Here is a 26,568-nt window from a genome sequence, read left to right as displayed (position 1 = left end):
TTTTTGATGTAATTACTAATTTATGTGTGCCTTGAGGTGAATCACTCAGATGGTTGCTCTGGGGCCAGGCTCAGGTGTGGGGGGGACAGGGCTGGGAAAGGACAGTTTTCAGTGAATACCCTGTGATGCCTTGGGCTCCTCCTCACCCCGTCTATCTGTATTGCATACTAACCCAGGGAGACCAGAGGTGGAGCAGATTCATCAAGTCAACATCTGCCTTAATCTGTCACATTTGCCCCGTCTCTCATATGTGACAGGTGGGCATGTTTATTCATTCTCTGGGTCACTGGGGACTTACAGACATTATGATATGTTACCCAGTTACCCCAAGTGTCCACATGAATCTTCTAGGCAAAAAATCACACATCAGCATGATTTCCTATAGCATTGTGGTTCTGAACCAAGGGGGGCAGGTTCTGCACCCAGGATATGTGGCAATGCCAGGAGACATTTGTTACCACTAGGTGGGCACTACTGACATCAATAGACTGGAGGCCAGGGACACCACTCAACAACCCACAGTGCCCAGGACAGCCCACGTTACACAGAACAGACAGCCAAAATGTCTGTAAAGTCATGGTCTAGTTACTGCTTTACAACATTAGAAAAATTGGACATGGGTTCAATATCATTTAGTGTCTTCTGAACTATGAAGTAGTAATTACCTTTCCAAGAAAAGAAATTAAGAAGACTTCCACAGGTGAGTGTGACAAGACTTGAAATTGCCAGGTCAAAGCTTTCTAACGGGCCCTAGGTATCTTGCTAAACATATATTGTGTCTTTAAATGTTAATCATCAGGTACACAAGTGAAGTTCAACATCCTTACATATATATGACAACAGTTAAACCGTCACAAATACTTTTTTTTTGTTTGTTTAAGCCCATCTGGAAAATATGAGATCAAATGTAATGCTGCCCTGGGTCCTGGGGGAAACTTCTGGACAATTTTGGGAAAAAAGAAGGACACCCTGTGACTCAGAAATTCCACTTCCGGGACATTGTTCTGAGGAAATCACCAGGGACATGTGCACAGGTGTGTGCAGAAGAGTGCAGAAGAAGACAGTTTGGGAGAAGCACATCGGGCTCCTTCTTCACACCTTTTTCTGCTGTCTGAAGACTGACCCTAAGCACAGATCATTTAGGTTTCATTAACCCTTTGAGTAGTACAAATGTTCATGTATGTCCTCACTCAAAGAGTTACAAAAAACTCACTCAAAGGGTTAAAAACTGAGACAAAATTGAGAGGTCCTCGCCTTTAAGTTATAAAAAATTATAAACAGATTACAGTCCTTGCTTCATGTTTTCTTTGAAAGGCTGTGAGGAGTGGGTCACAGTCTGCCAGTGGTTGGTCTCTGAGCATCTCCAGTCCCAAGTCCCCCTTTCAGACCTTCCCGGAGGGAGGCTGCCATATTTTATATGGCTTTTATATTCAGTGCATGTCTTTTAAACTCAAATTACATTTGAATATAGTGAAATGATGACACAGAAATGTTTTGGGTGTTTTAAATGTTGAACTTGCCTTACTCTCCCATTCTGTTTAAGATTTATTCATGTGCCTATACATAGGTCTAGTTCATTGGCTTAAACTGATGTGCAGAATTTTAGTGTAGTGACTTCACTCCTTCTTTTGTCAAATAATATTTAGCTCTGTCCCAGTATAGATGCTCCTCGACCCAGACGGGGTTATATCCTGATAAACCCATCATAAATTGAAAGATCCTAAGTTGAAAATGCATGGCCCTGGCTGGTGGCTCAGTGGCTATATCATCAGTATGGACATTCAGGTTTGATTCCTGGTCAGGGCACTCAGGAGAAGTGACCACCTCCTTCTCCCCCCTCTCTCCCCCTTCTCTCTTTTTCTTCCCCTCCTGCAGCCAGTGGCTCAGTTGGTTGGAGAATTGGCCCTGGGTGCTGAGGACAGCTAGGTTGGTCCAAGAGCGTCAGCCTCAGGCATTAGAAATAGCTTGGGCCCTGGCCGGTTGGCTCAGCGGTAGAGCGTCGGCCTGGTGTGCGGGGGACCCGGGTTCGATTCCCAGCCAGGGCACATAGGAGAAGCGCCCATTTGCTTCTCCACCCCCCCCTTCTTCCTCTCTGTCTCTCTCTTCCCCTCCCGCAGCCGGGGCTCCATTGGAGCAAAGATGGCCCGGGCGCTGGGGATGGCTCCTTGGCCTCTGCCCCAGGCGCTAGAGTGGCTCTGGTCGCGGCAGAGCGACGCCCCGGAGGGGCAGAGCATCGCCCCCTGGTGGGCAGAGCATCGCCTCTGGTGGGCGTGCCAGGTGGATCCTGGTCGGGCGCATGCGGGAGTCTGTCTGACTGTCTCTCCCCATTTCCAGCTTCAGAAAAATACAAAAAAAAAAAAAAAAAGAAAAGAAAAGAAATAGCTTGGTACTCGAGCGTTGGCCCCAATGGGGTTGTCAGTGGATACCTGTTGGGGTACATGTGGGGTTCTATATTCCCTCCACTCACTTAGGAAAAAAGAAAAAAGAAAAGGAGCCTGACCAGGTGGTGGTACAGTGGGATAGAGTGTCAGACTGGGACGCAGAGGACCCACGTTCAAAACCCTAAGGTCACCGGCACGGGCTCATCCGGCTTGAGTACAAGGTTGCTGGCTTAAGTGTAGGATCTTACACATGACCCCATGGTTGCTAGCTTGCGCCCAAAGGTCGCTGGCTTGAAAACCAAGGTCGTGGGCTTCAACAAGGGGTTACTTGCTCTTCTGTAGCCCCCACATCAGGGCACATATGAGAAAACAATTAATGAATAGTGAAGGTGCTGCAATGAAGAATTGATGCTTCTCACCTCTCTCCCTTCCTGTCTGTCCCTCTCTCTGTCTCTGTCAAAAAAATAAAAAGAAAATAAGAAAGAAAAGGAAATGCATGCAGCACCACACTGTAAAGCATGGGTCGCTGACTCTTATAATTGCGTGGTTGACAAGCTGTGCTTACTGCCCTTCCCAGAACCACAAGAGAATCCTTCTGCATATAGCCAGTCCAGGAAAACATCCAAATTTAAATTCCGAAGTAGCTTCTTCTTTTATTTTATTTTATTTTTTTATTGATTTTGAGAGAGAGAGAGAGAGAGAGACAGGAAGGGAAAGATGAAAAGCATCAATTTGTAGTTGTGTCACTTTAGTTGTTCATTGATTGCTTTCTCATACGTACCTTGACTGGGGTGCCCAATCTGAGCCAGTGACCCCTTGCTTAAGCCAGTGACCTTGGGATCATGTTGATAATTCCGTGCTGGTGACTTCAGGGTTTCTGACCAGGGACATCAGCATTCCAGGTCAATGCTCTATGGTTACACCACCACCTGGTTAGGCTCTCCTCCAGCTTTTAAAAAATAGAGTGGTACCCTTGAGATACGAACAGACCAACATATGAATTTTTTTAAGATACGAGCTGCAACTCGGTCCATATTTTTGTTTGAGATCCGAGTGAAATTCCGAGATACAAGTCGTGATTCGGGAAGCTACTGCTAGTTGGCGCATTGGCGCACGGGTCCAGTATTAGCAGTTTGATATACGAGTTGACTGACTTACAAGCTCGGTTACAGAACGAATTAAATTCGTATCTTAAGGTACCACTGTACATAATTTTTAGCCTGACCAGGCAGTGGTGCAGTACATAGAGCATCAGCCTGGGATGCTGAGGACTCAGGTTCGAAACTGAGGTCACTAGCTTGAGCGCAGGGTCATAGACATCACCCCATGGCTTGAGCCCAAAGGTCACTGGCTTGAAGTCCAAGGTTGCTGGCTTGAGTCCAAGGTCTCTGGCTTGAGCAAGGGGTCACTGGCTCAGCTGGAGTGCCCTGGTTAAGATGCATATGAGAAACCAATCAATGAGCAATTAAGGTGCCACAACTACAAGTTGATGCTTCCCCTCGATCTCCCTTCCTGTCTATCTGTCCCTGTCTGTCCTTTTCTCTCATAGAAAAAAAAAAAAAAGACGTTCAATCTTCAAAACATTATTATTATTATTTTATCAAGTGAGAGGCAGGAAGGCGGAGAGACAGACTCCTGCATGAGCCCCAACAGGGATCCATCTGACAACCCCCATATGGGGCTGATGTTCTGCCCATGTGGGGCCGCTGCTCCGCTGCTCAGCAACTAAGTTATTTTAGTGCCTAAGGCAAGGCCATCCTTAGCACCCAGGGCCAACTTGCTCATTTGAGCCATGGCTGTGGGAGGAGAAAAAAGGTGTGTGGGGGGTGTGAAGAAGCAGATGGGCACTTTTCCCGTGTGCCCTGCCAGGGAATCAAACCCAAGACTTCCACACGCCTGGCTGATGCTCTACTGCTGGGCAAACTGGCCAGGGCCCAAAACACATTATTAAAACAGTGAAAGGCAAGCCATAGAATGAAAGAAAATATTCCCAATACACACATCTGACAAAGAACTTCTATCCAGAATACATATATTTTTAAAAGCTCTTAAAACACAGTAAGACAAGTGAGCCAATAAAAAGGGAAATATTTGAACATTTCATAAATGATGCATAAAAGATCCACAACAGATGAAAAGATAGTCAACTTCATTAGTCAATAGGGGATATAAATTAAACCACAATCAGATATCTACTTTTATGGTTAAAATAAGTGGGGTTTTTTAAACCAAAGGATGGTGAAGACACGAGACAACTGGACCCCCATTGCTGTGGCAGAAGTGTAAGTGGTAGTGCACTACAGGAAACAGCCATTTCTCGTATCATTAATCACTGACCCTGTGAAAATCTCAACCCCAGGCCATTATCTCAAATGAAAACATTCATCCACAAAAAGACTTGCATATGAATGTTCATAGAAGCTTCATTCATAAGAGACAAAAATGAAAGTTACCGAAATATTTTATCAATAGTTGGTTGGTCAATGGATAAACTAGCTGTGACACAGTTGTACAATGGAATACCATTCAGCAATGAAAAGCAACAAACGACTGAAACACACATGTGAATGGTGCTTAAATCACTGGGCAGAGGAACATGACATACTGCAGGACTCCACTGATAGGAACTCCCAGAACAAGGACAGTGAATCTACTGATCAATTACAAACACACTAAAAACAAGCAAAAAAGCCTCCATAGAGAAAGAAAGTCTCAGGAAAGCCCTGGCTGGATAGCTTCGTTGGTGCATTGTCCCAAAGTGTGGAGGTTGCCAGTTCGATCCCCAGTCAGGGCACATTCCAGAACAGATGGATATTCCTGTCTGTCTGTCTAAATCAATAAAATCAACATTAAAAAGAAAAGAAATAGTTTCAGCCAAGAAGACAGGAGAGAAAAGAACAGAATGAAACCCCAGGTGCACAGACCCTGCACTGTGCACCTCTATGCTACATTTTGGAAACTCTCATAATATTTTAAACATTTTCATGATTATGTTTGTTATGGTGATCTGTGACCAGTGATCTTTGATGTTGCTACTGTTACTGTTCGGGGTACCAGCTGATGTTGCTACTGTAACTGTTTGGGGTGCCATGCCCATGCCTGTATCAGAGGGCGAATGTAACCAATAAGGGTTGTGAGCTCTGACTGCCCCACCTCTTTCCCTCTCCTCAGGCCTCCCTGTTCCCTGAGACATAACAATAGTGAGATGAATCCTACTGATAACTGTACAGCAGAGTCTCACATCTCTCACTTTAAATCTAAATCTAGAAATGATTTAGGGTCATGGGGAAGAAAGTGAAGGTAATACTCACATCCCACAACCATATCAAAACTACAATGAAACTACAGAACCATAGTAAGTCAGAACCGCATGAAATCTAGCTGAATGGAAGTCCTACAACCAAGGATTTAAAGAAGCCACATGAGACTGGTAGGAAGGTGGTGAAATGAGATGGCTGGCTGCAAGCCCACCTGTGACATATAAAAATCAGAAGAGATATCTTGGCTGCAAAGGTTCCCTCTGAGAAACAAGGGGTCACAGCCCCACACCAGGCACCCAACTCAGGGTTCCAAAGCCAGGAAGAGAAGTCCCCATAACTTGTGGCAGGAGACAACCAACAGAGGCTGAGGAAAAACAGAGGGCTGCTGGAGTCCCAGGCATTCCTCTTAAAGGGCTCTTGCATGGACTTACTCAGAACCACTCCCTGAGCTCTAGTGCTGAGGCAGCAGCTTGAAAGGCACCAAAGACATATAGGGAAGAATTGAATTATCTTGTATAAGGACAAGCTGGAGGGGCAGCTTTCTCCCAGACAGAAATGCTGACAGAGACCATTGTTTCTTTTATGAGCCCTCCCCCAACAGAGGACACTGCAGGTGAGCAACATATCTGAGTCTCTATTAATCTGGTTAACACTGTTAGCTCTGCCCTGGTGATTCCCTGAGACCCTGCTCCACCCAAACTGATTCCAGTGGCTTTTCCATTTGAATGGCCTGTTTGGCTCATGCTTCAAATTTCCATAAAATTTCTCAAACCAGCAGCATCTGGCCTTGGCATGCACTGCACCTCTAAGCAGCTCCAGGCTTAGAACTAGCAGCAGCCAGCCTTGGTTCACAGCTAGGCTTTTCCTAGGTACCTCCAAGCCCAGCACAGGTAGCAGCATTCTGCAGATTGCTTTGTAGCTCATGCCAGGTGGCCCCAGGGCAGAACACAGGTGGTAGCTGACCTTGACCTGCACCTCCTGGAAGACCCCCGAGCCAGCACACCCAGTGAACAGCTTCAGACCACTTCAAAACACCACCAACCAAACACCTCCACAAGTGGCACACTCAAGGGGTAGGATCAGTGGGCACCAGAGCCCTGCTGAAGTAAGTCTTGCTCTGTAGGTCAGCCCAAGCACAGCTGATTCTCCATGATGGTCGGAGGCTGGTGGTCATAGCCAGTCTTTGCAGCCAATTAGCCTGGGGGTAAATCTCTCCAACTGATGTGCGAACCACAATCAAGGCTCAACTACCAAAAGAGGGTGCACACAGCCCCTATAGGGGTGAGATACACCTCATGTGCCCTGCTCAGGTCAATAAGGAGGCTCTGATGCAACTTCAAGTGTATCAACTTTTGCATCATGAAGGTGCTGGAAGGAGAAAAGAGTGAAAACAGAATTAAAAACTTATCTGAGCCTGACTAGGCGGTGGGGCAGTTGATAGAGCGTCGGACTGAGATGCGGAAGGACCCAGATTTGAGATCCCGAGGTCACCAGCTTGAGCGCAGGCTCATCTGGCTTGAGAAAAAAAAAAAGCTCATCAGCTTGGACCCAAGGTCGCTGCCTCGAGCAAGGGGTTACTCGATCTGCTGAAGGCCTGCGGTCAAGGCACATATGAGAAAGCAATCAATGAACAACTAAGATGTTGCAACGAAAAACTAATGATTGATGCTTCTCATTTTCTCATTTCTCTCCATTCCTGTCTGTCCCTATCTATCCCTCTCTCTGACTCTCTCTGTCCCTGTAAAAAAAAAAAAAAAAAAAACCTATCTGAAAAATGAATCATGAAAAACTTTCCTAACCAATGAAGAAAACAGACATACAAGTTCAGGAGGCACAGAGAGTCCCAAAAAAGATGAACCCAAAAAAGCTCACACCAAGCACTCCAAAATTAAAATGCAAAAGGTTAAGGACAAAGAGAGAATCTTAAAAGCAGGAAGAGGCCCTGGCTGGTTGGCTCAGCGGTAGAGCATCGGCCTGGCGTGCAGGGGACCCGGGTTCGATTCCCAGCCAGGGCACATAGGAGAAGCGCCCATTTGCTTCTCCACCCCCCCCACTCCTTCCTCTCTGTCTCTCTCTTCCTCTCCCGCAGCTGAGGCTCCATTGGAGCAAAGATGGCCGGGGCGCTGGGGATGGCTCCTTGGCCTCTGCCCCAGGCGCTAGAGTGGCTCTGGTCGTGGCAGAGCAACGCCCCGGAGGGGCAGAGCACGCCCCGGAGGGGCAGAGCATCGCCCCCTGGTGGGCAGAGCATCGCCCCTGGTGGGCGTGCCGGGTGGATCCCGGTCGGGCGCATGCGGGAGTCTGTCTGACTGTCTCTCCCCGTTTCCAGCTTCAGAAAAATACAAAAAAAAAAAAAAAAAAAAAAAAAGCAGGAAGAGAAAAGCAGTTAGTTACCTACAAACCTACAAGGGAGCTCCTATAAGACTGTCAACTGATTTCTCAACAAAAATGTTGCAACCGTAATAAGAAGTAAAATCTGGCCCTGCGGTAGAGCATCAGCCAGGCGTGTGGAAGTCCCGGGTTCGATTCCCAGTCAGGGCACACAGGAGAAATGCCTATTGGCTTCTCTACCCTTCCCCCTCTCCTTTCTCTCTCTCTCTCTCTCTCTTCCCCTTCCGCAGCCAAGGCTCCACTGGAGCAAAGTTGACACAGGCACTGAGGATGGCTTCATGGCCTCTCTTCAGGCACTAGAATGGCTTGGGTTGCAGTGGAGCAAGGCCCCAGATGGGCAGAGCATCGCCCCCTGGTGGGCGGGCCGGGTGGATCCCGGTCGGGTGCATGCTGGAGTCTGTCTGCCTCCCCCCAGCTTCTCACTTCGGAAAAATACAGAAAAAAAAAAGAAAGAAAGAAAGAAAAAAAGAAAGTAAAATTCGTGTAATAAGAACTCTGGAAAGAAAGAGCAGGTGTGCTGAAAAAAGTATCTGAAGGGAAAATAGTCCGAGACTTTCCTGATTCAGAACGAGACACAAAACCAGATTCAAACAGCAAAGGAAACCCCAAATCAGCAACCCAAAGAAATTCATGCCAAGAGGCATCACAATAAATTTCAGAAAATAAAGGAAACATGAAGAAAAAAACCCTTAAAACTCACCAGAGAAAAAATGCTATATTCCCTAGAGTAAAAAAGGAAATTCAGACGACAGCCCATCTCTGGTCAGAAGCCATGGAGGACGAAGGAAGGGTCCATATTCCCCAGTGCTGAGAGGAAGCCAGAGCCATCAGTACCTCCTGTGGTGAAAACAGTCCTCAAGAATGAAGAGGGATCAAGACATCCTCAGATGATGCCCACAGCACACTTACCATAAAAGAATGGCAAAAGGCCATATGAACAGAAAAGAAACAAGGAACCACAGGCTGGAAGGGTCAAAACAGGCCCTGAGGCTGGCTTTGAGCTGAAGGTATTTGAGGCCCGGCAGGCTCAGGAGACACCTCTCCCTTGAAGAATTTAAATTGGGGCCTTGCCCGTAATAAGAATAATCACCGGCAATAACTATTTTTGAGCTCCTCATAGGGCAGGCAAACTTCTAATTACTGAACATCTGCCTTTCTGCTCCCCCTGCGGTGACGCATCCCCCCCACAGCCCCAGGTATCAGACTTGTACCTCATCCCAGAATGCCACACCTACCTCATGTCACCTTTCTGTCTGGAACCACCCACACATGTGAGGTTTGTGTGTGGATATACGTACACATTAACTTTGGCTATTTCCTCTTGTTAATCTTTCTCATGTAGATTTCATTAGTAGCTGAAAAAACCTAGAAGGGCAAAGAAAATTTCTACCTCCCCCTCAGAACAAAAGAAGGAAATGCAGAACACAGGAAAGGAAAAGATGGTGAGCCGACACATGGTAAGTGTAACAGGCCTTCCTATTCCTTCTAAGTTTCCTAAATAAGGCTTGATAGTTAAAGAAAAACTTGCAACACTGGGATGTGCTTTTAAATGTGTTAAAGGAACTATTTAAATTAATTTGTTAGAAAAGGGAAAGGGCAATGTGAAGTTAAGGGTGTGAGAAGTTATACACATACAATATAATACCAGAGTGTTGGTCAAATAAGTTTATAAATATAATATATATGTTTGCTCGCTTATAGTTTGCATTGTGTGGGAGACAGGCTGTAAGCTAACAAAGTTATTATAGCCTAAGGCTTAGTTTTAAAACAGCTTTTGCCCACACCATTGACTGTTACATGATGTGGGGTGGTGCACTCTCATGAGGAATACCATTATGCCTCAGATAAATGACTTTATATTAGAGATTTTCCTATTTGTATATTGGATTAAAGGTTTTGATTTCTACACTATAAAGTGGGGCAGACCGGGAGCTTGCTCTCTTGGTTCCTGAGATAAGCATTAGAGAGGAGAGCAGAGAGAGGCCACGTGGAGGAGAGGAGAGGCAGCCAAGATGGCAGAGTGCTGAAGGAAAAGCCAGTTTGTACAGTTTGTGCAGAGAGAAGGAGATGGGAAACAGAGGTGAATAAGGCTGGTGAGCTAGAAACCTTTGATTCTAGGAAACTCGGATGAGTCAGTGGCTTTGGGAGCCCTGAATGGAAAGGGAAGTGTCTTCCCTCTGTGTGTATTTCTTGCCTGCCGGGTGCAAGCTAGGATTAAAGCTAATGGCCCACCAGTTTTTGGCTCCATTGTTTCATTACCGACTGTCCTAATCTAATGAGAACCTGCATGTGAATGGCCACAATGGAGGCACCTGGCCATACACAGAGTAATCTCTAAAAATGCTAAATTGACACAAATTCTTTGGTTGACAAACTTTCGTCAGGGCTTCTGAACCTACTCCAGGGCCCATCTGCACACTTCCTTGTAAAAGTCCACCCTTCACCCTCATCATCCTGGATATCTGAGCAGGTTCCTCACCCTGCACTGCCTCCAGATGACATCTGATAACCCTGGCCTGTCCTCAGCAAGAATCCTGTTAGTTCAGTTTAGCCAGAACCCCTGCTCTGACGCAACGATTTATAATACATACATATTTGATGTTCCCCCCTCTTTTGGCACAGAGCTCCTAAAGCCTTTGAAACTTCCTAAGTGATGAGAGTGACAAAGACGAAGGTGTCTTTATATATATGTTAAGGAGGTGACTTTGAACCCTACCTAAGGATGGGGAGTGTTTGCCAGGGTAACCAACCAGTGACTAGGGGTTTGAAATGATCAGTCCCACACCCTCCCTCAACCTCCAGAGAGGGAGGAGAGGCTGGAGGTTGAATCGATAGCTAACATCAATGATTTAATCAATCACAACAATGTAATAATGCCTCCATAAACACCCAGAACAGGGTTCAGAGAGCTTCCCAGTTGGTGGACATGTGGAGCTGCAGGGAGCATGGTGGGTTCAGAGAACATGGAAGCCCCTTTCCCTATGCACATACCTTGCCCTGGGCATCTCTTCCATCTGGCTGGTGACCTAGTGAGTAGAATGTTCCTCTGGGTTCTGTGAGCCACTTTAGCAAATTAATCAAACCCAAAGAAGGGGTTGCAGGAACCTCTGATTTTATAGCCAGTCCGTCAGAAGCATAGGTGACGAGCCTGAGCTTGTGACTGGTGAGTGAAGTGGGTGAGGTCACTGTGCAGTCTTATAGGACTATACTCTTAGATGTGGGATCTATGCTGTCTTTGAGAATTTTTGTGGACATAGGGGAAACCCCTTCCCAACAGAAATTGGATCTCAGAATACCCAAAAGTCCCCTTTATCCCTGATGTTTCCTCTTAGTAATTTCCCATCCACTGACCCCTAACCCTAACCCTGCTCCTTGGCTACAAAGTCTCTCTTTCCCCTGCTATGTTTGGAGTTGAGCCCAATCTCTTTCCCCTACTATAAAATCCCACTGTGGGGGTCCTACATGTACCACAATGGTCCTGAATAATCAGTATCATCTTTAAATATGTATCATTGAATATTTTTTAACAATATGAAGAAATACATTCAGCAATACACTAGGTAAAGAAAAATGGAATTCTAAAAGTGTTCAAGTAACCCACAGGAAGGCAAGACCAAGAAAACAGAAGGAACAGAACGGAGTGTGTGTGTGTGTGGGGGGAAGACAGGCTTAAACCCTAACATGTCAATAATGATGTTAAAATACAAATGGTATAAATATATCAGTTAAAATACAGCAACGGGCAACGGATTAAAAAGTATGACTCAGCCTTGACTGGGTGACACAGTTGCTTGGAGGATCCTCCTGATACTAGGAGCTGAGATTTTGGGTTTGATCTCTGAGCAAGGTACATAAAAGAATCAACCAATACAGGCATAGATAAGTGAAAAAACAACTCAGTGTTTCTCTCTCTCAAATAAATAAATAATTTAAAAATAAAAAAAAACATGACTCAACTACAGGAAGACTTCGAAGATACTGAAGGTTCGGGTTCAGACTGCTGTGTTTAAGCAAACATTGCAAGGAAGCGAGTCACACAAACTTCCTGGTTTCCTAGTGCATGCAAAAGCTATGTTTACACTATACTGCAGTCTAGTAAGTATGTAACAGCACTGTCTAAAAAACAATGTACATACTTCCATTTTTAAAAACTCTGTTGCTATAAAATGCAAACCATCATTTAAACCCTCAGTGAGTAATAATGTTTTTGCTGGTGGAAAGATGTTAATGAGAACACTATTTGCAAAACACAGTAAAGTGACCTCTGCCTGTGTCTGCTACATATTTAAACAAAACTCACTTCAAATACAATGATGTAGGCCGGCTAGGAGCAAACATATGGAGGGTACTATGCAATCATTAATCAAAAAGAAAAGAAATAGCTGTATTGGTGCCAGAAAAGGTAGATTTTGACACAAAGAAAATTATGAGAGGGACATTAATAATAATAATAAATGCCCCCCCCCCAAGAAAGCATTCTTAAATATGCAAGTCAATATGTGAACAACAATTCTATGCAAATGCACTGAACAGGAGCTGCGTAGACAGAAACTATAGATCTGAGAGGAGAGAAATAGATGAGTCACTATAGCTGGAGACATCAACATAACTCTCTCAAACATGGGAAGAACAACCAGTAGAGAAGAACTCAATGGCTTCACCAACCGATAAGCTCTAATCAATATTTACGGAGCACCCAACAAGAACGAATTGTATGTCCCTTTCAAATACCAACAGAACACACAAGACAGACCACACACTGGGCTACCGAGGTTCCAGAAAGAGAGGAGAAACCCCCTAACAAATCTGAAAGAATTGGCATAATACAGTGTTTCTCTGATCACAATGGAATCAAACTAAAAATAAATGATAGAAAGCTAACAGGAAAATCTGCAAGCCTTGGAAATTAAAGTACACACATCTAAATAATCCTTGGGCCAAAGAAGAAGAGTCATGGGAAATATAAAATATATTGAAATGAATGAAAATAAAGATGCATTGTATTATGATTTGTGGGATAAGTAAAGCAGTGCTAAGAGGAACATTTATAAGGCTACAATGCCTGCATTAGGAATGCTTTCATAAGAGAGAAAGTCCCACCTGACCAGGCAGTGGTGCAGTGGACAGAGCATCGAACTGGGATGCAGAGAACCCAGGTTCAAAATCCCTGAGGTCACCAGCTTGAGCACAGGCTCATCCCTGGCTTTAGCGTGTTGTCACTGGCTTGAGTGCAGGGTTACTGGCTTGAGTGTGGGATCATAGACATGACCCCAAGGTCGCTGGCTTGAGCAAGGGGACACTTGCTCTGCTGTAGCCCCCCCATACCCACCCTACCCCGCACATATGAGAAAGCAATCAACAAACTAAGATGCCCCTACGAAGAATTGATGCTTATCTCTCTCCCTTCCTGTCTGTCTTTATCTGTCCCTCTCTCTGTTTCTGCTCCCCCCCCTAAAAAAGAGGGAAAGTCCCAAATCAGTAACTTAAGCTTCCACCTCAGGGACCTAGAAAGGGAATAGTAAAATAAACCCAAAGCACGCAGAATAAAGATAATAAAGACGAGATGAAAATCAATAAAATAGAAAACACAAAAACAGTAAAGAGAAAGCAAGAATGAAACAGTGAGCAAGTTATCTTTGGGAATAGAAATAAAATGGAAACCTCTAGGAAGTTTAACAAAGAAAAGAGAGAAGGACATATTTTCAATATCATATCAGAGATAAAGTAGTGATATCACAGACCCTGAGGGTAACTGGATGATGAAGGAATACCACAGATAACTCTATATATATAAATTGGACAACTTAGGATAAAAATAGCGGATGCTTGAAAAGCACAAACCACTACAGCTCATCCGCTATGAAGCAGATAGTAAGAATAGCCCCATAACCATTAAGAATGTTGAACCTGTAGTTAAAATACCACTTTTAGTACACCCCCTCTAGGTCTCCTGAGTCATATGGTTTCACTACAGAAGTATACCAAATGTTTAAAGAATTAACGCCAATTCTGCACAATCTCTTTTAGAATATAGAGAAGGGAACAGTCTCAAATTTGTCTTATGAAGCTACTATTAGTTTGAGACCAAAGCTAGACAAAGAGTAAAGAAAACTACAGACTGACATCTCTCCTGAACAGATACGAATAACAAAATAATAGCAAACAAAACTCAGCAATATATAAAGAGATTTTACATCATAACAAGAAGAGGTTTACTCCAGCAGATGCAAGGATGAGTCAATCTTTTTTTTTTTAAGGGAGAAGAGAGGAGATAGTGAGACAGACTCTAGCATGCACCCTGACTGGGATCTACCAGGCAACCTCTGCTTGGGGGCAATGCTCAAACCAAATGAGCTATCCTCAGCCCCTCAAACCAACTGAGTCATTGGCTGTGGGAGGGGAAGAAAGAGAGAATGGGGAGAGGGAGAGGAATAGGGAGAGAGAGAGGAGCAGATAGATGGTCACTTCTCCTGTGTGCCCTTAGTGGGAATCAAACCGAGGATGTCCATATGCCGGGCCAATGCTCTATCTACTGAGCAAACCGGCCAGGGCCCTAGTTCAAGCTTAAAAAAGAAAAGAAAAATCAATCAACATAATCCACCATATTAATAGCCTAATATAATGTACCCTGGGCTTGCCTGGTCAAGGCACATATGGGAGTTGATGCTTCTTGCTCCTCCCCCTTTCTCTCTCTCTCTCTCTTACTCTCTCTCCTCTCTAAAATGAATAAATAAATAAATAAAAGATTAAAAAAGAAAAGAAAATTCACGTTTGTTACCAACTGAAGCAGAAAAAGCTGTGACAGAACTCAACACGTCTATACACAATAAAAGCTCTCAGAAAAAAAAAATTGAGGAACTTCCTCAACTTGATAAAAAGAATACAGAAACTTTTAGCTAACAGCATATTTAATGGTGAAAGATGAACGCTTTCCGGTAAGATTGGGCAGAAGGCAAGGATAGCTCCGTTCACCACTGCTTTTCAATAACGTAATAGAGGCGCTAGCCAATGGAATAAGGCTAAATAAATAAATAAATAAATAAAGGCATACAAGCTAGAAAGAAATAAAACTGCCCTTACTTGTAGATGACATAATTGTCTACATAGAAAATCCAGGACTCTATTTAAAAACAATCAAATGCGCACGCACACATGAAACCCTCCTTCAATTGATATATGAATCCAGCAAGGTCACAGAATACAAAATAAACATACAAAACTGTTGTTGTTATACTAGAAATGAGTATATTGTCATCAAAATAAAAAACAATACTATTTGCAATTGCTAAAAAAATGAAGTACTTAGGTGTAGATCTAAACAAACATTGACAGGACTTGTATGCTGAGAACCACAAGATGGTGATGAAAGAAATCATGTCAGGGAATGGAGAGGCACATCCCTTCCCAGATCATAGCTCAAGTGGTAAAAATGTCAGTGTTCCCCAAACTGACATGCAGGTTTAACAAAATTACTATCAAAATTTCAGTGGAGCCTGACCAGGCGGTGGCGCAGTGGATAGAGCGTCAGACTGGGATGCGGAGGACCCAGGTTCAAGACCTCGAGGTCGCCAGCTTGAGCGTGGGCTCATCTGGTTTGGGCAAAGCTCACCAGCTTGGACCCAAGGTCGCTGGCTTAAGCAAAGGGTTACTCGGTCTGCTGAAGGCCCACGGTCAAGGCACATATGAGAAAGCAATCAATGAACAACTAAGGTGTCACAATGAAAAATGATGATTGATACCTCTCATCTTTCTCCATTCCTGTCTGTCTGTCCCTATCTATCCCTCTCTCTGTATCTCTAAAAAAAAAAAAAAAAAAGAAAAAGAAAAAATTATATAAAAAAAATTTCAGTGGAACTTGCTGATTACACAGACAAGATTATTCTAAAATGTACATCAAAAGGCCAAGAGACTAAAATAGATAAACACAATAATTTAGAAAAAGAATAAAACAGGAGGAACTGATCTACCAAATTTTAAGACTGACATTTAGAAATGTGTACTATTAGTGGAAAGACAAATAACATCAATGAAAAAAAGACAAAACAAAACAGAAAACCCAAGAAAGACACCCACAGATATGCTCAACTGATTTCTGACAACAGAGCAAAAGCAATTTAGTGGAAACTAAGCTTTTCAGCCAATAGTGCCAAAGCAAACTGGACATCCATTAGAAAAAAAAAAAAAGAGGAAGAAGAATTGTGATGTAATTCCACTTTATACAAAAATGATAGATTATGGATTTAAAAGCAGAAGGATCACAGATTGTGAACTAAAATGTATTCCTGGACCTCAGTGTACACTGTATAACTCAAAGAAAAAACATAAGAGAAAAATCTTTGGGATATAAAACTAGGCAAAAAGTCTTTAGACTTTATACCAAAAGGATAATCCTTAGAAGGAAAAAAAATCAACCAATTGGACTTAATCCAAATTAAAAACTTTTGCTCTGCTCAAGACCCTGTGCAAGGGATGGGATGAGAGGAAACAGTTGCAGAACATACATCCAACACAGGACAGTATGTAGGCTGTATAAAGAGCTCTCTAAAATCAACAGTGAAAAAGGCAAAATGGCTCATTAGAAACGTGGGAAGAGTTATGAAGAGACGTCTCAGAGAGAGGATACAGAACTGGCAGAGAAGCACGTGAAGATGTCCAACTAAAGAATGCAAATTTAAACCTTATGGAGATATCACTGTGCATCTTTCAGAATGGCTATAACATATAAAAACAGGGAAAGCCAGCCAGCATCTGCTTACCTGAATGTGTTTCTGCAGAAACTTAGAGAAAGCTGGCAATAGCAAAGCCATGTTACGAACCTTTAGGACATTCAAGTCATGAAGGTCCCTGAAAATGGCTATAAGAAAAAAAAGATTAATGAAATAAAACAAATTAAAAAAACAGACAACATCAAATGCCGGCAAGGATGTGAAGAATGTAAAGTGGTACGGTCACTATGGAAAAAGATATCAGACAACCCAACAATTCAGGTGTCTCGAGAGAAAATGAAGACTGACGTTCACACAAAAACCTGTACACAATGTTTAAAGCGGCGTTAATGCAAAATGTCCCAAACTGAAAACAGTCCAGACCTCCTTCAGCAAGAGAATGGTTCAACAGACTGGAACATCCATACCGTGAGGTCTTCCTCAGCAGTGAAAACTGAACGGACTCCTCACACATGCAAAACACTGGGTGAAGCTCCACAGAATTATACTGACTGAAAACAGTCTATCCCCAGATGGGACACGCTGTATGAACTCGCCTAGTTAATGTTCTTGAAACAACACCACTATGAGATGAAGAACATACCAGTGATTACTAGAGACCATGAGGGTGGGGGAGAGATGTGAGCATGGCTGTAAGAGCATCAGGAAGAATCCTTCTGAAAGCAAGCATGCTGTGTCCTATGTGTATGAACATCAGCATGCTGGTGTGACACTGTAGCTACAGGACATGGCCATTCTGTGTAAAGAGTATAATGGATCTGTTATTTCTTACAACTGCAGGTGAATCTACAGTTACCTAAACAATTAAAAAACAAACAAACCACTTCACACACACCAATGTTCATAGCAGCATTATTTACTGGAGCCAGAAGGTGGAAGCAACCCAAGTGCCCATCAGAGAGTCAATGAGTACATACAATGGGTTGTACACATACCACAGAGTAGCATTAAAGCAAGGAGGAAAATCCTGCCACCTGCCACCTGCCACGTCATGGATGTACATTGTGGACATTATGCTGAGGGACATAAGCCAGACATGAAAGGAAAAATGCTGCCTGGTTCCACTCACGTGCACTCTCAAGAGTGGGTGGGATAGAGGGCGACAAGGCCGGATTATGGGGAGTGGGGAATTATTACTGAATGGGGGAGAAGTTTCAGTTTGGAAAGATGAACAAATCTGGAGATTGGCTGCACAACAATGGGAATATACTTAAGATTACTGAACACTACCAGATGGTAGTGCAGTGGATAGAGCATCAACCTGGGATGCTGAAGACCCAGGTTCAAAACCCTGAGGTTGCTAGCTTGAGTGCTGGCTCACCACCTTGAGTGTGGGATCATAGACATGACCCCATAGTTATTGGCTTGAAGCCCAAGGTCACTGGCTCGGCTGGAGCAACCCCCCCCCCCCCCCCCCCCCGGTCAAGGCATGTATGAGAAGCAACTAATGAACAACCAGAGTGCCGCAAATACGAGTTGATACTTCTCATATTTCTCATTTCTCCTCTTCCTGTCTGTCTGTGTCTCTCTCTCACTAAAAATAAAAGTAAGTAAATAAGATTACTGAACATTTAAACAAACTAAAAAATATACATTAAATATAACTGGGGTGTAAATTCTGTTATATGTATTTTACAATTAAAAGTAAAAATTAAAGAATAAAAGTAAAGAAAAAACCCTACACAATAAGACCTTCGAGGTGGTGACTTTGAGTGCACTGGGCAGAAATGATCTTCACTGGCATGATAAACAGCACGGACTTATCAAAATTTCTATCTTCTGCTCACTGTGGCATCTACAGGGACTGAGATTCACAGATGAACACCCAACCTCAACAGTTGCTAAGCTAAGAGCATTCCCCTTGTTAAGTCATAATGGTCAAAGGCATCAGTTTTTGATAAGAAACAGTTTTACCTCCATGGGGTAGTTTTGCCCAATAGCTACAACAGTGCACAACAGATGCTGGAATGCATGCTGTGTGCAGCCCCAAAGGACAGACCCCACCCCATGGATCCGACAGGTTCTTTCCAACCCTGAGCCGGCCCCCCTTCCCTGGTTAAAGTCCTGGGAAATACACTGTGAAGAGAAAAACTGTTGTCTATTGTCCTTCGGGTCGTCTTCTTCAGCCGAAAACCAGTCCCAACGGGACCCATGACCTTTATGGAACCCCATCCTTGTAATAACTAAGTTTCATGCCAGACAGTGCAAAGTGCTGGGAAGAAAAATGAAGGGGATATGGTTAGAAACCACAGCCCCAGGCAGAAACTGGCATGGAAAGAGGTGAGGAACGAGGACAACTCCCACCTGGGGAGGACACCAGAGAAAGTAAGCCTCATGTGGAAATTCCCGAACACCCTCTGCCAAGAGGAAGACAGATGGGGACTCCAGGGTCTGCACAGGCTCCCGAAGGTGACACACACCCAGCCCAGCGAGCAGCCTGGACTGTGGGGCAGGACTCATGTCCATCCTATTACTTCTTCTGGGCTAGGGACAGTCTGTGTGGCAGACAGCCAGCTGGATAGAGTCCTGGAAAAGCCGCCCTGTAGGTGACAGAGAGGCAAAGCAGGGTTTTCAGGGCTCTTGCAGAAGTCACTCACCAAGGGCAGCTGGAGGGCGGTCACCTGCGGTGCATCCCTCAAGCTCTCTTCCTCAAGGAGGGTCCCATCTTGTGGAACTGGAAGAGAGGAGAAAAGGGCATCTCATAACCTGGATATCTTTTACCTGCATTGGGAGATTACTAGGTAACACACATAAAATGCTTTAGGCAAACCACAAGATTTTTGTTAGTTTGCTTTCAGACTCAACAATGGGGACTTAAACAGGGAATGCCTGGCTGGGTCTGTCCTGCTGCCAAGTTGCGATGCAACTGCCCACAGGTGAAGGGACCTCAACTTCATGATCTGAAATATGGGAAAATAAAGGTTAGAGTTCCGAGTCAAGGTATCAGTAAGAGCTGTCAGCAATGAAGACAGCTGTGGGGTTCGGGGTCATATAAAGGAACCCACCTGTTAGCTTGTAACTGTGAATTCCATAGAAAGACTGTGTCACTGTTAGGCGCCACAGGACACACACCAGCCACAGCACCCGCACCACCAACCCAGAAAGTGCAGAGTTAAGCACTGGGACCACCTCATTCAACCTGAGCTCAGGGCCTGGGCACAGGGGTTGCTATTCCAACAGGACTTCTTTCCCTGACTGGCAACTACACCTTGCTCAGGCTTCCGGAAACACTGAGCCACATACCTGGCCCGAGATGCAGCATGTGAAAACAAGCTGCGTTTCAAAAGGTGCTCATTTCCTAGAATAAGACTTGGGAAGCTGCACCATTGTCTCTTGGTCTCCTGAAGGCTGACTCCAGACCACACGTTAAATTGGTGTCAAAGCTAACAGAAGGCAGTGTCCCTCACCTTTCAGACCCAGGATGCAGTAGGGACAGATGTAGCTATTTAGAACGAGGGTCTAGCACAGGAGGCAGCTTAGCCAGCAGTGACTTTGGGGGTAACCCAAGCGAGGCATCCTCCTCACCCGGCTGGGGAAGCTCAAGCGGGGTGGGTGTGAATGTGAGAGGTGACTTCATTCTGCACTCTCTTTTTTTTTTTAATTTTATTTTAATTTTATTTATTCATTTTAGAAAGGAGAGAGAGAGAGAGAGAAGGGGGGAGGAGCAGGAAGCATCAACTCCCATATGTGCCTTGACCAGGCAAGCCCAGGGTTTCGAACCGGCGACCTCAGCATTTCCAGGTCAACGCTTTATCCACTGCACCACCACAGGTCAGGCTCATTCTGCACTCTCATCTGCCACCTCTGGGGAATGAACGACAGCCCCCCCTGCCTATCCAGGGGGACTGGAGTATATGGACACTTCTATAAGTCACTGTGGAAAGCTTTCAGTCTCTAAACAGGATCTAGCTTTTGGGGAAGACTTTCAGGTTTAGGAACTATATGGCTTTCACTGGAGACTCATTCCAATGATAAATCACATGAGCATTTAGGGTCCTCATAGTAACTAACTCATCATGTCTACTTTGTTCATTTATTACTGTGCATGGAAAATGGAGAAGCTGAGCCTTTCAAGCTGAAGCCCATCAGTGGTAATTGGCTTAGCTCCAAATTTCCCCAAGAAGTCCTGAGGACATTATTGCCACCCACAACCTGCATACCCCAGGTGCCTGCACATGCAGTGTTTATTTGGGCTAATGGTGCTTCCCTTATACACATCATTACAGGCTGAACTGTGTCCCCCACCAAATTCATATTGAAGTCTCAATCCCCCAGTCATCAAAATGTGGCTATATTTGGAGATGGGGGGTCTTTCAAGAGGTAATTAAGTTAACATAAGATCTTTAGGATAGGCCTTAACCCAATATGACTGATTTTTTTATGAGAAGAGATTAAGATGCAGACACACACAGAACAACCACATGAGGACAAAGGAAGACAATGGCCATTCACATGCCAAAGAAAGAGGTCTCAGAAGGAACCAGCCCTGTGACACCTAGATCTCAGACTTCCAGCCTCCAGTAGCGGAAGAAATGTCTGCTGTCTGTGAGACTTTGACATTTCTAGAAAACAAACAACAACTTTTAACCAAGGAAAGGCTGAAGAGTTCAATTTATATGGAAGTCAATATAGTTTCACCCATAAAGAAATAAAAAAAAAACTAATTTTTTTGGTATTTTTCTGAAGTTGGAAACGGGGAGGCAGACAGACTCCCACATGCGCCCAACTGGGATCCACCCAGCATGCCCACCAGGGGGCGATGCTCTGCAATTACTCTGTTGCAACCAGAGCCATTCTAGCGCCTGAGGCAGAGGCCATGGAGCCATCCTCAGCGCCCAGGCCAACTTTGCTCCAATGAGCCCTGGATGCGGGAGGGGAAGAGAGAGACAGAGAGGAAGGAGAGGGGGAGGGGTGGAGAAACAGATGGGTGCTTCTCCTGTGTGCCCTGGCCGGGAATCGAACCCAGGACTCCTGCACGCCAGGCCGACGCTCTACCACTGAGCCAACCGGCCAAGGCCAAAAAATTTTTTTTCAATCGAAAAACTTATTACAATGCCAAGAACAACAGCTGTGAATATCAAGAACACTCTCCTGGCCTCTTCTTCCCTCTGCTATCTACAGATCAATGTGGCAAGCTGCCTGAAGTGTCCCTCATACCATAGAGGTCACTCATTCAACCTGAGGGCAACGCAACTGCCCATAAGGATTACTTTAACTAAAAAATCATGGCTCGCTCAGGTCCTCTACTCAGTATTTTAGGGATATAATCCTTTAGTTCTCAAGAAACCCAATAAGGGCAATGATTATCTCCTTTGGAAAGACCAGGACACTGAGGCTTGCAGAGAATAGAGGCATGGCCCCAAGTTATAGTAAGAAGATTGAAAGTGAAGGGTGCCTGGTGTTAAAACCACCTGCCCGTGGCCACCAGCACACTTTGTACAGACATTCAGACACATCTAGGTGACATTCAAGCCCTAATCCCTGGACACCAACCTGGTCCCCGGAGAGTATTTCTGTATTTCACTGCAGCAACATGAACAAGCCTGAGATCGTGGGTGGTTGGCCGGAAAAGAAAGGTTTGGAGAGACAAGTGAACACGGTCATGTCTGGCTCCTGACACAGGTTACACTGGGACAGCAACAGTGCCCAGCTACCCCCAAAGTCACAGAACCCAACACTGTGCCCGCACAGAGCAGCCTCAAAGACACTCCTGTCCAGCTGAGGCCCCTCTGGGTGAACAGGGCACCATGAAACGAACAATAGTCTCAAGAGATTCTGATTCAAACACTCCAGGGAGAAACCAAGGCCTTAAAAGTAGTTTATGGATGGTCAGGGGACAAAAGAGAAGTACTGAGGTCTAGAGCCTCCACCAAACCATGCGGTGGGGTATAAAGGCCCCTCCCCAACACTTCCAGGCATCCTACCTGGGTCCCCGATGAGCTGGCCTGGCAGCCTGCTGGGAAGCCCGAGGCCTGGGGACTGGGCCACTGGCTGGGGTTCCTGGCTTTTTGCAAGTTGGCTCTGGGGATCTGCTGGCAGCAGCTCCTGTTCCTGGTCTGGAGGGCCATCCCCATCGTCAATCACCACAGGGTCCTCACAGTGTTTGAGCTGAAATCCCAGAGAGAGCTTTTCAGGACTTGTGCAGAGGTCCCTCGCTAGCAAAGGCCAGCAGCAATGTGAGTTCCCTCCCTTGGCCTACTGATCATCACCTCCATAGCTGACTACTACAGACTTAGCCTAGGCCCCTGGCCAGCAAACTGCGGCTCGCAAGCCACATGAGGCTCTTTGGCCCCTTGAGTATGGCTCTTCCACTAAATACCACGTGCGGGTGCTACCTCGATAAGGAATGTACCTACCTATATAGTTTAAGTTTAAAAAATTTGGCTCTCAAAAGAAATTCCAATCGTTGTACTGTTGATATTTGGCTCTGTTGACTAATGAGTTTGCTGACCACTGGCTTAGGCCATGGAGAAGGCTGTAAAAGGGGAAGACTTATCCCCAAATTAGAGCCTTTAGGGAATGCAACCTGCTTTACTGAGAAACCAACAGTCATGTGGAACCCACGACTGAATTCCTCATCTGCCAGTTCGTGGCTCATTGCTGCCCAGCCCACTCTTACCCCTCTCCTCCCAACCTCCAGCCAGTCCCGAGCAGCTGCTCCGCTTACCCACTGCCAGGGTCTCCCCGGCTCCCGTTCCAGTGCCTCCACAGCAGCCACAGCCTGCTCTCCGCTCTCGGGCTCCTGGGCACGCACCCAGCCCTGGATCTCGTGGGGCAGGATGGCCAGAAACTGCTCCAGCACCAGCAGCTCCAGGATCTGCTCCTTGCTATGCCGTTCAGGCCGCAGCCAGCCCCGGCACAAGTCCCAGAGGCGCTGCAGGGCCTCACGGGGGCCCGCTGCCTCCTGGTAACGGAATCGGCGGAAGAGGCGTCGGGAGGACTCAGGGCTGGGAAGCTCGCCCTGAGGGCCAGGGCTCTCTCCTGGTGGGCTCCTCATTTTCCTGGGCTCCTCACTTTCCTTCGGAGCCAAGACTCGGGGGCACAGGGCTGTGGGCATGATGGGATTTGATGGGGGTCAGCAGCAGAAGACGACCCTATTTCCAAACAGAAATCACTGGCTTCAATGCTCTGGTCTCCTGCAGGTGATTTTGGGGGTGGCGATGGGGAGTGACAAGGCCCAGAGACCAGCCCTTGGAAGAAGCCCTGGGGCATGTGAGAAGTGTCAGTGTGGCTGGTCCTTACACAGAGGAAGAAAGGGAACTACCACCCCCCACAGCATCAGTACATGACCCTCCTAACTGGTCAACCAGATAAACAAGACAAGGAGTCAGGGAGAAAAATGGTGGCCTTTCAATGACAAAGACATTCCAAGCATTCCATGACACTGACAGGGCTACATACAGGAGATAGGAGAAATGAAGACTCTGGTACCTTCGGTGGCCAGATGCTCTGGGAGAGGACCCAAGAGGGCCAAGCCAAGCAGACTGCTATTTTGGGGCTTCCGAGCCAGTCACCGTCCTTGCCCTTGAGACCTTTACAAGATGGTTGGAAAGACAAAGACAGATGTGCAGGGAAGAGCCATGAAGGTGTTTCCAGAAAGGGAAATCCACCCTGTTGGTGGCCAGGGCTGACTGTTGGTACTGGACCTGCTAGACCGACAGTCAGAACTGGCCCTGCCCTGTGGAGTCTGCAATGGGGGACAGAGGTGAAGCACATGGCTGGGAAGAGACTGAAACAAGAAATGGGACAGTCAAAAGTGACAATCTCACACTGTGAGATTACTGGAGAATAGCAATGCCATGTATTTAAAAACACCTGCATTTTCAAATTAACCTCTCCATGACTTGCTAACATCTGACTAGTGAGCTTTAGCATATATTTAAAGATGCCTTGACCTTCAACCTTGCTTCTACCAGCTTTCTCTACCCTTGTCATCTTCAAACCATGATGAAGGCACTTTCACATACAAAAGAGCCCCTCTCAGGCAGGACAGAGGCAGGGGGTGCTGAAGACACAGCTTCCCATGTGCACAGTAGGGATCAGGGCTTCTCTACCTCACCACTGAATACACACAGGGCAACATGAGTAACAGCCACTACTCACAGACTGAGACCCAGACAAAGTCCCTCCTCCTCCCTCAGGCCTCTGAGACCACTGGGCACAGTCACTGGATCTCCACACACAGACTGTATGAGATGCCCCAGCTTAACCCTCTCCTCCAACAGCTCAGCTGCCCCAAGGGCCCCATGCAGAATGCAGGCCTCCTTCCTATTTCATAGGAAGACCAGAGATCCACAAAGCCACGGAATAGCAAGTCAGAAAAACTCAGGTGTCTGGACCACTTGGCTTTTCAACGGAAAACAGACTTGAAGAGTCTGGCTGGGCACTGTGCAGACTGCCCCTACGACGGTAGCCTTCCTTCAGTGCCAGCTCCTGCAATCCTTGAATCTAGGCTCGGCCCCACCGTCCCAAAGTCCCTGAGCTCAGCCACCACACTGCCAGGGCCTCGGGGTTCCTCGGGGTCTGCCCCAACTTACTGGACCCAGGCCCCACCCTCAGCCCTCAGTGTCCGTAGAGAACCAGCCCTAACCAGACAGCAGCGTTCCTCTTTGTCACCAGGCACCTGGAGGTAGGAGGCTCAGGAGAGATGCTTGATGAATGAACGACCCTGGCTCCGGGAGTACCCCGCGGGGCGGGGCGGGGCGGGGCTGGGCTTACAGCAGCCCGGGGGGAGGGGGGCGGCGCGGGATCTGCTGAAAGAAAAGGGGGGGGGGCACAGCAGGCCAGGGAAAGGGCGATTTTTCCCTCGCACCGGGCCGATCGCTCCTCGCCCCACCTCCGCGCGCGCGCACAAACACGTACCCCCACCCCCCGCGCGGCCAGCCGGGCTCGCACCTCGCAGCCCGGAGCTCCTTCCCAGCGTCCAGCTGCTCAAACCGCTCTCGCTGCGGGTTCGTTTCCGCAGCCGCTTCTCATCATTCCCGGCCGGACCCCGGCGTCCTTCCCGAGGCGGGCTCTCCACAGGACCCGACTCCGTCCCTGGCCAGCCAAGCCCCGTGTCCTGCTCATCCAGAAAGCCTCGGCTCCGCGTGGGAGGGGAACAGCAGGAACCAACGCGGGCGCCTGGAAAACAATATGAGCGCTGCCTTCTCCCCCGCCCGCAGATCCGCTGCGCATCGGCTGCGGGATGGGGACGCGCGCGGCCGGGGGGGCGCGGGGCAGCGAGTGTTGGGAGCGGGGGGCCGGGGCTCGGAGCCCGGGGAGGCAGGCGAGGGCGCCGCTTGGGCCCCAGGAGCCCGGCCGCACTCACCGCCGCAGCGCGTTCCCGTTGGCGGGCCGCTCAAGCTTGGCCGCCCCGGAGCCCGCCGGACGCGGAGGAGAGGAAAGGCCGGACCCTCCGGCTCCCTCCCCTGGGACACTTCCTGCTCCGCTCTAGGACAGCGGAGGTCTCGGCATCTCAGTGGTTCGTTCCCCGCCCCCCGGCCGAGGTGCGCGAAGGGGTGACACCCGACACCCCCGGCCGGGGCCGCGCGAGCCCCGCCCTCTCCGCGCGCGTCCTGGCCTCAGCGCGGGCCGGGGTCCAGGCCCCGCCGTCGACCAAGGAGGGAGCGTGGGGATGGCGCCCGCAGGCGGTGGCCGAGGGGGACACAGGCGGCCCGGGGGCGCGCGGCGCTCTTCTCCGCTGTCTTGCCCACTCCCGCGTCCCCCGGGCTTGTGGATGCCCGGAAGAACCAATACGAGGCCGCGGCGACAGGCTGGAACGGGGAAGGGAGCCGCTCCACTTAGGAATCCCTGGTGACCGTCCCCGGCAGG

General features: G+C 47.0%; 1 protein-coding gene and 1 non-coding gene across 4 annotated transcripts in view; one reads left to right on the top strand and one right to left on the bottom strand.

Annotated features, from left to right (window-relative positions):
* The window catches only part of ZNF496 (zinc finger protein 496), a 36,443-nt gene extending 10,282 nt beyond the window's left edge, over window positions 1–26,161 (bottom strand). For 2 of the 3 annotated variants that reach the window (XM_066352726.1, XM_066352741.1), the window contains exons 1-6: window positions 26,066–26,161; window positions 25,651–25,878; window positions 24,187–24,287; window positions 23,423–23,849; window positions 22,680–22,863; window positions 19,353–19,429 (exon numbers count right to left, since the gene is read on the bottom strand). In XM_066352726.1, the coding sequence (XP_066208823.1) occupies window positions 19,353–19,429; window positions 22,680–22,863; window positions 23,423–23,812 (651 nt within the window). In that variant the 5' untranslated portion in view covers window positions 23,813–23,849; window positions 24,187–24,287; window positions 25,651–25,878; window positions 26,066–26,161. The remainder of the gene's footprint in view (window positions 1–19,352; window positions 19,430–22,679; window positions 22,864–23,422; window positions 23,850–24,186; window positions 24,288–25,650; window positions 25,879–26,065) is intronic. The other variant, XM_066352737.1, reaches the window with a different exon arrangement.
* On the top strand, window positions 16,764–16,891 carry LOC136389902 (small nucleolar RNA SNORA33). The gene has a single exon (XR_010748455.1). It is a non-coding gene; the product is annotated as a small nucleolar RNA SNORA33 (small nucleolar RNA).
* Window positions 26,162–26,568: the final 407 nt, after the last annotated feature.

Source organism: Saccopteryx leptura, chromosome 1 (assembly GCF_036850995.1).
Source record: "Saccopteryx leptura isolate mSacLep1 chromosome 1, mSacLep1_pri_phased_curated, whole genome shotgun sequence".
Taxonomy (NCBI): domain Eukaryota; kingdom Metazoa; phylum Chordata; class Mammalia; order Chiroptera; family Emballonuridae; genus Saccopteryx; species Saccopteryx leptura.
The sequence above is the reverse complement of the archived record's forward strand: the minus strand, read 5'-3'. Positions and strand labels throughout refer to the sequence as shown.